The following is an 11,252-nucleotide window of genomic DNA, read 5'->3' as shown; positions in this document are numbered from 1 at the left end:
ATTTTTTCATCGATACTTCAATCATTAACAATGAATCGGTCCGACGTTCAAATTTAAAAATCGAACGTTACCTTGAAATTTGTATCGATCTAAATGTTTCTCCCGGGTGAAAGAATAATACGCTAGTATTACTGAAAATGTATTCATTAGAATCAATCCAACAGGGCAAATGAAATTTCTTCGAAAATCATTACGGAAATTTTTATCCATGGGCTCTTTCGCTCCTGGCTACATGACTGTTCATTAATATAACTACTATGCGCATGTTATGAAAGCGTGAACTATATGTATATTACGCCACTGCGTTATTACGCCATACAAACGCGGGAGAAATACTCGCATCGGACATGAGATGCAGGAATATGTTATCGGTTATCAACTTGTCGTAGTATTATCGTGATAACATCAGCGTCAATGAAGTTAATCGCTAGTTTCGGGTTCTCGATAATCGGTGGAACGGTCGTCTTTTGTCGTTTCTCTTTTCAAAATGAGCGATTGTTTTACGTTCGAATGACAATAACGTCGTCTGCTAGTTTGACAACTGCGCGCGGCTGATGCGCAGTGGTGTGGAAACATGGCACCCAAAGAAACGTCAATTTCATGGTCATTGATACGGAAATGAGTAAAATATCAATGACAGTAAGGGGCTTCGATGGTGAATATGGATTCACCGAGTACAAAGGCGCCGGAGGTTTACACGAAGCCTAAAAAATGGATGTCACGGTCAGAGTCTGTTGAAAATCAAGCCAATTAAACACCTCGCAGAGTCACATATACACAACGTTATTGTATTATGGATCGTTCGGATGCTCACGACGCGCAGTCGAATCCCCCGAACATCAGCACAGAAATATCGCCGAAATCTAAACAGAAGAAAAAATCACTATGCCGAATGTTGATGAACAAGAAGACGAGGGTCGGGTGCCTGGAGGTTTCTTACAGGGACAAAGGCGGCGAAGGCGATTCGAACAAGAACTCAAAGACCGAACTCTCGCATCACGGTTCTCATACAAGTACCAAGTTATCGTTATGCTGCGCTATGACAGAACGCAGTAGAACACCGCCGCAAAGTTTGACCGTCAGTCGATTGTCTCCAGCCACGCTCAGTTGCGCCTCCGTCAAGTCCGAACTCGCCTATACAGCTGCAAATTGCCAGGTCGAGGCCTTTGTAGAGAAGTCCAAGACTCCGCCACCTGCCGCCACTCCAAACCCAAATCACGACGGACATCTACTGCATAAAAACGAAGCATGCACAGCCAAGGAATCGTACGTCGCTGGTAAATCATCAATCATTTCCCAGTCGTGTCTGTTATCTGCACGATAGTCTCTAGCGTACCTTTGGACCGATATCAAATAGTTTATCACGCAACCTTGGTTTGCACAATCTTCTATCCTTGACTTGCGATTCTGGTCACTTGACCTCTAATTGTCACCGCCTACTGCACCGCTTTGCAAAAAAATTGGAACATTTTTTCTGTTCAAAAAGCTCATTTCGGGTTCGTACACGCAGGGAAAACCTGGGAAACAGGGAAAACTCAGAGAATTTCTTACAGCAGGGAAAAGTCAGGAAATTTCGACTTTTTGAATTAAGACTGGAATTTTTAGTCTGTCGAAGAGTTAAACTTGTTCTTATACAAAGTGCTATCGATTTTGAGAAAAAAAAATTGTACTTATGAGTTTGTTTCGTGCCACCACTTCATAGATTCTATGTATATTACTGAATACCAAACCTTCTTTTGTTTTTTTCTTTTGGAAAATCGCAGGCTGTTTTTTGTAAATTGATAGTCAGATAGTAAGATATTTACTAGGTAATACTGAAGGTATTAGTATTAATTTATAAAAAAATTGTCGTAATTCAGCAGTATGTTTCTTTAAAAGATATTGGAAACATGCTATTTCAGGCTGGAATACCTGAAAAACTTGGGAACTTCAGATTTCAAAAAGCGTACGGACCCTGTCACTTAATTTCCATCTACTCTGTTATTTTTAAAACTTCCTTCTCCTTTGTAACGTTGTGGTTATACCTGTTGCTCATTTGTGTGTAATCTTACGATAAGTTATTTCAACACTTTTACTTAGATAGATATAAAAGGCTTGTGACATATCTGTCACTGACTTGTACAATATTTCCAATTACGTTTACAAAAGAGCAATACCTTTTATTAATAACAGAAGATTCGATCCCCTGGATATTAATATTCAGAATAAAATAATAAATACACACAGAAACGGATACAAAAAGAAGCTAGTTGTATGTAACGAAAAAAAATTAGGCAAACCTGCCTACGTAATATTTGGCAAAGTAAGTTCTCGAAATTTACTCAAAAAATTAGTATTACTTTATTTTTCATTATAATATGTAAGATTGAAAAAGGAGCTAAAAAAAAATTAAATAAAAATAGGAGGAAACGTAAATAATATTATAGTTAGCACTTCCCAATTAGCAAATATCAGGCAAACTAAAACAGATCATTTAAGTTGAAATTTACGCGATAATGAAAGAAATTAGAACTCGTGATACATTAAATAAAATGACTGGTAAAACTCGAATTAATGAAAAAATGTTTGGAACAAGGGGGAGGAACCATCCAGTCAATATTTGGCTGAATGGAAGTTTTCATTACACGTACCTTACATAGAATGTTCCCTGGTAGCTCCCCTCTTTTGCACTTAGGAGGGGGAGTGGTTTTCCGTGTCTATATACAGTTATACAGTTATCTGTGTGGTGGAGTGTGAATGTGTTGGGTACATCCATACATCAGGACTGGTCTGTTCAGTATTGAGCATTCCACGCCGGTTTAGTGTGCAGCTATCTTCTTTGGGGAGTGGATATCTTTTGTGGAGAGCAGTGCAGTGTTGAAAACCTGAGTATGGTAAATTGCGTTTAATACGTGAATGTGTCGAAATGTCTAGCTTGAACAAAGTGTGCAGAAAAGAGTCATTCCTAGACAGATTTACTGGATTATTTAAAAAGAAAAAAAAGCATAAATCTACCAGCCGGTCCCCGAGTCAAGGCCAAACAAACAGCGAGGCACTGGAAGAGGGACGGTACACACAGGGAACGTCTAACAGTTCCGAGCATGGAGATGAGAAAAAAAAGGTGATCACTTATGCAGCAACAAGTAGTTCTGAAACGTCAAACTTGTCGTCCAGTATTGATCCGACTAATGTGTTTACCGCCTTCCCAAATAGTGGGGAAAATAACAAGCCGGTTACACATCAGGCTAGTACAAGTCGAGCGAATGGTACAGTCGATGGGAAAGATTCCAATCAGAGTAATGAGAAGCAGGCGAGTTCGCACTCTAAATCTGACGTTTCAAAATTGAAGAATGGATCGAAAAATAATTCTTTTGAAGAATCGAGGCTCGTCGAGGCCATTAATAATGATTCACGGATTACAAAATTGATTATCAACAATACTGATAGCAAAATATTAATCAATCATCTTGATGACAGTTCGAAAGGAAATAATTTCAACACTGCACCTGCCGAGACAAAAGAATCGAAGGATGAAAAAGTATCGTCTGAAATTATGAAAAGAAAATGGTTCAATAACGAGAATGTCGATGTCGTAACGCAACAAAGTCAAGTTGCGGTAAAGTCGGAAAAACTAGAGAGGAAGGAAGAAGAAATCTCGCAAATCCAAACTGAAATTCAGCAATTGAATATAAAAGACGTTACTGCTCTCCCAGAACCTTCACTCCCGAAAGATAAATTGATTCAACTGAAATTACATGACGGAGAATTCCTTAGAGAAGAAACGGTTTTGCTAATTGAAGTAGAAAAAAATGCTCGAGATCCAGAAAACTATTATTTCACAACTGGGAAATACGCGTCATACTTTCTTTTAGCAATAGAAAGACAGTATTACGATCCTTCCCAAGTGTACAGCATGGTTCGTTATCACAACGATGAAGATTCGGATGATTCTGATTGGGAAGGTTCTGAATTTTTGAAATTTACAATTATATCTACAATCGAAATTTTGCACAATTTGTGAACAGTTTTAAACCTGTCATTTGAACGGCTTTCAATGAAGGAGGGAAGCTCATTATTCGTGGCAGAAGTTAGAAAAAATAGAAAGGAATTGACAACGATTTCGACTCTACGATTAATAATAGCCAGCGGGAAGATTTGACCTTGATCATAGCTTACGCTAGGAATAGCTTCGCTGTAGCCCCGCCTTTTTTTAATCGAGGTACTTAATTTGCAAAGGTCAAGGACAATGTTCTTTTCAAAGAAGAACACTTGTCATGTTACGAATCATTCTCTGGTAAAACGGGATTAAAGTAGAGGTCTTGCAAGTTTTATGAATAAATTACATTTATACTCATGACAATCACTTCACATGCAATAACTGACATGTATATTTACACACACCGACACATGTACATTTCACAATACATGCCCGTGTACAGTTTTCCACAATTCCGAATGATTGCGAAACTTAATTCCTTTCAATTGCTTTCAATTTTCTCCTATTACCCATGACCGCATGCCAGGCTATCGTTCTAACAATTTACAACACGTTAGTCATTGGTCTAGAAATAAGAATAGGTGTATATTTATTCCCGGCGTGGGCAAGTTTTTTTTCCAATACCTTGACCCAAGATGCTACATAGGATCGTAACTTACGCTGACGTCAATGTAACCAATTTTGTTTCACGTTTATTATGATAATGAGGAATGCGATTGTGACTCCAGAAATCGAATATCCACAGCACAGCACAAGCTATACACTGTTTGTTTTTCTTTTGCTTTTTTCTTTCATACTTTTCAACTACCTAAGGCCAGAGTTACGTTATAGTTGTACTGTAGCTGTTTTACTGTTCGGTGTGAAACGATACTCCAATGCATGTTATCAATCGATATCTACATGTAAATACCACAATTTAATGAATAATCAATGTTTCCTCCCTCCCAAAAAAAAACCAAAAAAAAAAAAAATAGGTGGAAATTCGTCACCCGAATCTACCTCTCCCAACATACAAGGTAGTATGAGACGCCGTTTGTTACATCGACGATCAGCTGATAACTTGATAGTAAACTCGCCAACAAATTCAATGAGGCACTCTAGCCCAGAATCGGTAAAAAGTGCTCCGATACAACTCAAGCCAAGATCAACATCGCACGATACCTTGTCAAAGAGGAAAGATAAACAAGGAAATCAAGCAGATGGAGTTTCTATGGACAGTCTTGCAAAGCAGTCGCTACTTGCTGCCCAAGTTCTCAATCTTATACCAGCTCAGAAAGCAAGAGACAGGTATGCGTTTGAAGAATAAATTGATTGGTGGATAAACAATTTTTTCACGTCTATTGCGAAAGTACTGACTCAATCGAATCTTATCGAAATTTTCAGAAACTTTCTTCACGGGCGAGTCGCAGCTAATTCTTTGTTAGGTCCAGTCGAATTGGAGAAAGTTCTCCCAAACAGGGAGATAAAAATATTCGTTGGTACGTGGAACATGAATGGACAATCTCCGCCTAAAGAACTTAATGACTTTATGTTACCATCCTGTATGGAAACGATTCCTGAAATGCTGGCTATCGGAACACAAGAATCTTGTTCTGAACGGACCGAGTGGGAGGCAGCTTTGCAAGAAACTCTGGGTCCCTCACACGTTTTGCTAACAAGTACTGGGCTTGGAACGTTACATTTGGCATTGTTTGTAAGAAGAGATCTTATATGGTTTTGCTCCGTTCCGGAGGACTCTTACTTTTCAACCAGACCAGGCACTGCGTTCAGAACTAAGGGAGCTGTGGCCTTAGCCATAATGCTATTTGGAACGAGTTTTTTATTTGTTACTGCTCACTTGACGGCGCACCAAGACAAAGTAAAAGAAAGAATAAACGATATTAAAAGAATTGTAAGAAATTTGGATCTGCCGAAAGATTTACCGACAAGAAAACACAGCAAAGGTAAGTCCAAAGCGATTGAAAGTATCCTTATTGACTCATATTTCCATTCCTTTGTAATTTATTTCTGTTAACAGATTTCACATCATATAAAATATATTATAATAGATTGACTGTAAAAAATATTACAGATGTGACGCAAAATTTCGATTGCGTTTTTTGGTGCGGGGATTTAAACTTTCGTTTGGCTCAACCGCGAGAAGAGGTAATTCAATGGATCACAGACACCCGATTTCCGCAAGAAACTCCAATAAATTTACACGCCGACCAATTGTGTACAATTCTGAAAGAAGGATCCGTTCTTAACGGTTTTAAAGAAGGTGCGATAATGTTTCCGCCGACATTTAAATATGATCCAGGAACCCAAAACTTTGATTCAAGCAACAAGCAGCGTATTCCTGCCTACACAGACCGAATTCTTTTCAAAGGAAAAGACCATAATCGAGACCACGTACAAAGAGTTAATGAGAGCACAAATTCGTACAAAGATGGTACCTTAGAATGCCTAATATACGATTCTGTACCTAGTATTTGCACATCTGATCACAAACCTGTTTGGGGAGTTTATAAAACGATACTTCGACCAGGAATAGATACGTGAGTACAGTTACCTTTACATTTTGTATTCCGAACAGCGATGCTTTGTTACGCCATCTAATCCTCAAGTTTTGAAGGTGTGTTTTGAATATAGATGACCCCTTTAGTAACTTACTCTCATGTTCATCCAACCCCACTAAATCTGTCAATCAAATTTAATAATCATGTTTAATAATTATCAATTCAATAAACATTGTTACATCGTTGCTCTAGCTTCAAAGTGTCTGCAGAATTACACCACAAATAAAAATTAACAACTTAATCATCACTGTAACAATGTCATTGAGATACTAATAATCATCCGTATTATATCTGTTCTTTTAGTATTCCGTTGGCAGCTGGATTGTTCAACCGAGAGATTTATTTGGAAGGTATAAAGAGGCGAGCAGCCGCAATGGATGATTCCCCCGGAACATCAAGGGTTTGTTCAATTCAATGATAAACTAATTTCAGGTTTGACTACTAGGATGAACCAAGGAACAATGATGGAATAATGAAATATTCGTTAGAGATACGTTAAAAAATATATTTTCTGCTTATTGAAGGACGGGAAAAAGTCAACATTTTTATTTTAATTCTTCGGATACATTTCATTAGTCAATTGCTCGATAACTCTTGAAAGGGAGTTTAGGCTTTGTAAGATAAGCTGTTACTGAATAGACGTATTATTTTATCTATATATTGTTCGACAGCGTCACAGCTTTGTCTTGCATCTATTTTTCTAATTTATTTAAAATGGATAAAGAACATCTAGTCAATTTACAATTAATAGATTGTATTGTTGTTTTGAATAATCAGTATTTTTCGAAGGTATTATTCGGCCATTTTTACACTGGAGCAAATCTGCCATAAACACAGTGTAACGTGTTTAACACGAAATGTTTTAGTTTTCTGAGGGAATTTTGCGCTAGGTCATTTTTTTTTAATCCCTGCGTAATTTTCTTAGTATGTAGATTAAACTGTGTCTTGGTTCTCTAGATATATTACACGGGTGATTTACTCCGATAGATCTTTACATATAAGAAATTCATTTACGATTTTTTAAATTTTACTGCACTCATTGACAATGGCGCAAATTGATTACTAACCATGATATTAAAGGTTGAATGAAATTCGTCGATGATTGTTTATTTCTCGGACATGAGTTCTAAAACTAAACGGAGTGAAAGAGAGAGTATCAATATTTAATTATAATATAGTGTTCACGTACGAACTGCACAAAGACAAACAATAAGACAAAAGTGCTCGTACTACTGCTGAATTTTATTATATACACGTATGAATATATATTCTAATACTGGAAGAATAAGTTCCTATCTGTTAAGTTACCTCGAAATAGAAATGATCGACCCAAACGGCCATATGTGTGTGCAGAACTTTATCACAGCTAAAATATTTAAAACACATACGTGCAAGTGGCAAAGGAGAAATATTCTCAACAATTTGTATGAAAAGGCCAAATTTTCTGTTATCCCAATCCAGGTGACTATACCCCTGATAAAAACAAGAACCGAAAAAAAAACAAAATATTTGATAAATTTTGTAATCCTAAAAATCCTGAGCATTGATTTTGATTTCTTGCTAGAAAATGATCAACCGCTGTTTCTAATCGTAACTTAAACCGTTGACATAAGTAAACTTTTGATTTCCTAATAGATTATACAATAATAAACGGCATAATAGATATAAATACACCATTGCAGACTAATATATTTTCAGCCTTTTGTAGTAGGAGCACGTATATTAAATAATTGCGAACATTACCTATGTGATAGCAAAACTAGTCCGTAGCATAATTGTCAGTATTTTTTCTTAACATTGATAATGTCTCCGAAACGTTTGATTTTACTTGACTTATTAAAAAATACTTCGCGTATTATATATTTTGATATTTAATACGTTGCATTAATACCATAGGAAGTTTTGCTGATTGTGATATGAAAATGATGAAATTGACGGTACTCTTGACCAAAATACAGGGCCAATGTTTTCCTTTTATTTGCACTTTTTTTTTTTTATAGTAATAAAAATAAGTCTTGATCTTAGTAGTAATTGTAATTTTAGTATAAAGGTATAAAAGTTAGAAAAATCTATAGACAATGTAAAGTGCCCAGACAACTTTCTACCCTGTAAGCGTATAGTGTAATAACTAACACAACACTCCCAGATTTTTACCAGGTGCACTGTATAGTCGTCGATCTAAGATCGCTAAATTATGTATCTTTACTACATAGTATACTGAATATAATTAGTTAAAAACACGTAACCGCAGCTTGTTTTATAAAGAGTAATAGAAATCTTGAAATGTTACAAATTATCAAGATATTTGAAAGAAAATTTATTTGAGTTTTGCATTCGGTAGCAATAAATTGACTTTGTCCTACTCTTTAGGCAGCAAACTGTAAATGCATGTACGTGTGCATACGCATTTATAAGTTTCAATTCCTCATGTTGTTCCTGCTTTACAGAAGAATTCAAGAAAGGCAACCCCGTAGACGTTAGCCATACACAATTACCGATGAATCAGCCACTACATTATGATGAACTTTGCATTGTTCCTTCAGAATTATACATATAATTATTAACTCCTTACGTAAATTCTTCTTATCGCGCAACTATTAAATTTCTGTATCTCGGGACCAGATAATGTTATGACGAGATATACTTTCCGATTTCCCATTACTCTACTTCTTTAATATGCTTAAGTAAGGTATCAGACATAAAAAGTAGTTCAGCTGTACAAATTTTATCATAGTAGTTTTACTTGAGTTCAATACAATTCGAAGCGATGGAATACTAATTTATTCACTGGATGTTGCCTGAAGTTTTGTTCCATTAAGTTAATCACTGATCTTTGGAATTTCGAATACATTTAAAAAAAGTCATTACGAAACATCCGGGTATTGAGAATATATCATACCACAGCATACGCGACTAAGAAATTTGATTTTAATTCTTTGTCTAGCCGATATCTTGAATTTTTTTTCCTTTTATTCGGATTCATTAGCAGTGAAGATATTATAGCTGGAATTATTATTTTGATTAAAATTCATTGTACATCCTGTGATGAAAATTACTTCCATGTCCGTAGCGTGTGATCGATGAATGACAATGTTTCATGCACTAGACATTATATGTAGAAATACATACTCGAATGTGCGTACGATTAAAACTTATAGTTGAGAATCCAGTCAGGAAAGAAAACAAGCAATAGCAAGTACGCTAACCTTAGTAATTCAATAGTTATCTCAATCTATGAAAAAAAGATTTCAAACGTTTTTACTCTTTATTCAGTATTTTCTTAAGCAGCTAACTAATATATTTTAATTTAAGATGACGCAGCATTGGTTTTTTCTAAATATCATTGACTCATTGAATGATATTAACGTTGGTTCTTAGCTATTTATACCAATAGAAAAAAACTGTACGCGGATGAAGTAATCATTGATAGAAGCATTTTTCATTTACGACTCTGTAATATCTAACAATAAGCGGGCCAACTGCTGCTATGCAGAATTGACTTTATGAATTACCTACTTTCCATGTTAATTGTATTTTTATACAATGGATACTTTTTCAGCGTTTTAAATTTCACTTCACTTGTAAATCTGAAAATCTACTTAGTGTCAGTACAAATCTGTACATCTCGGATAGTTGAAAATCATTTTCACGAAATTATCACTGACATTTTTCTACCTAGTATCAAAAGTGATTTTATAAAATTTGCCCTTTCAACTTTTAGAAATGAGCTGCAAATGGTCCATCTGAATATTCTTAGGAGTTAAATGTGTTTGAACACGCAAGTGTTTCTAAATGTGTTGTTGCCAAAGTTTGATACAAAGATAACCGTTTTGCAGCCCGCCTTACACCTGCCTTATATATAAATCGTCACTCATACGACAGGACTTTCTTTGGCACGCTCTGTATACAGTGTTTAATTTTTCTATTTAAAATTCTCTGTAAATATATGTTCACTATCTGAAAAGCAAATCTATATCCCCAGCGCAAATAGTAGAAAGTGTAACGGGATCCACCCTCCTGCAGACACTATTTTTGTCGCGAAAATTCAATTTTAGCCCACTTGACAAATTAAGTTTACTACAAAATAACATTAGAGTAAAATTATAACTCTCTACACCACAAATACGTATTATATGATATTTTTCCATATTATTTCTGTAATATAAGCTATAGTGCAAGGTTGTGCTTTGATATCTATTAAAAATTTGGTTCAATGCAAATTATAAATAATTGGAAAGTCCAGCAGAGGTTCGTTAATATGATAAATCTGCTTTGTCTCATTTCCAACTCTGATCAAATTTGTCCAGAGGAAAATTTTCAAATTCTGATTTCGACGAATTTTCTATTAGCGAACTTTCGTTGGGTTAGGAAAGTGACAAATCTCAATAACATGTACCAGGCACATATTAGAAATAATTTATAAACTTATAGTTGTATTTTTTTTAAATCGACAATATGTGTATTCATTATGTGAAATTTTTTTAATCATCTTTCCAAATAAATTCTAAAATTTATGATATTAAAGACTTGTGTTTGAATGATGCAAAATTTTTTTCATTGTTGTTATTGTAATAAAAGTTACAAATTAACAATTCACTCATTTCGCATGCTCCAAACTTGCAGTACATTAATTCATTCATGTTAATTCAGACACACTCGGATCAGATTAGATCGTAAGATTGTAGCAATAATCCCTTCTATCTATAAATACAAAAATT

General features: G+C 35.4%; 1 protein-coding gene across 2 annotated transcripts; it reads left to right on the top strand.

Annotated features, from left to right (window-relative positions):
• The first annotated feature begins 558 nt into the window (after positions 1-558).
• Positions 559-11,058, top strand: INPP5E (Inositol-3-phosphate synthase). 2 transcript variants are annotated; one of them, XM_046614111.2, is made up of 6 exons: positions 559-1,277; positions 4,951-5,263; positions 5,360-5,919; positions 6,048-6,513; positions 6,838-6,934; positions 8,982-11,058. In XM_046614111.2, the coding sequence occupies exons 1-6, from the start codon at positions 794-796 to the stop codon at positions 9,006-9,008; spliced, it is 1,947 nt and encodes a 648-aa protein (XP_046470067.1). In that variant the 5' UTR covers positions 559-793; the 3' UTR covers positions 9,009-11,058. The 2 variants fall into 2 exon arrangements, with proteins under 2 accessions (XP_046470067.1, XP_046470066.1); XM_046614110.2 differs by lacking the exon at positions 559-1,277 and adding an exon at positions 2,771-3,941.
• Positions 11,059-11,252: the final 194 nt, after the last annotated feature.

Source organism: Neodiprion pinetum, chromosome 2 (genome assembly GCF_021155775.2).
Source record: "Neodiprion pinetum isolate iyNeoPine1 chromosome 2, iyNeoPine1.2, whole genome shotgun sequence".
Taxonomy (NCBI): Eukaryota; Metazoa; Arthropoda; class Insecta; order Hymenoptera; family Diprionidae; genus Neodiprion; species Neodiprion pinetum.
Note: the sequence above shows the minus strand (reverse complement) of the source record. Positions and strands in the feature narration are given on the sequence as shown.

Excerpts from the sequence above, each read along its gene's own strand:
- INPP5E (XM_046614110.2), top strand. The coding sequence starts at position 2,906 with ATGTCTAGCTTGAACAAAGTGTGCAGAAAAGAGTCATTCCTAGACAGA. Across the intron at positions 3,942-4,950 it reads GGATGATTCTGATTGGGAAG|GTGGAAATTCGTCACCCGAA; the intron begins GTTCTGAATTTT and ends AAAAAAAAATAG. Across the intron at positions 6,935-8,981 it reads ATTCCCCCGGAACATCAAGG|AAGAATTCAAGAAAGGCAAC; the intron begins GTTTGTTCAATT and ends CCTGCTTTACAG.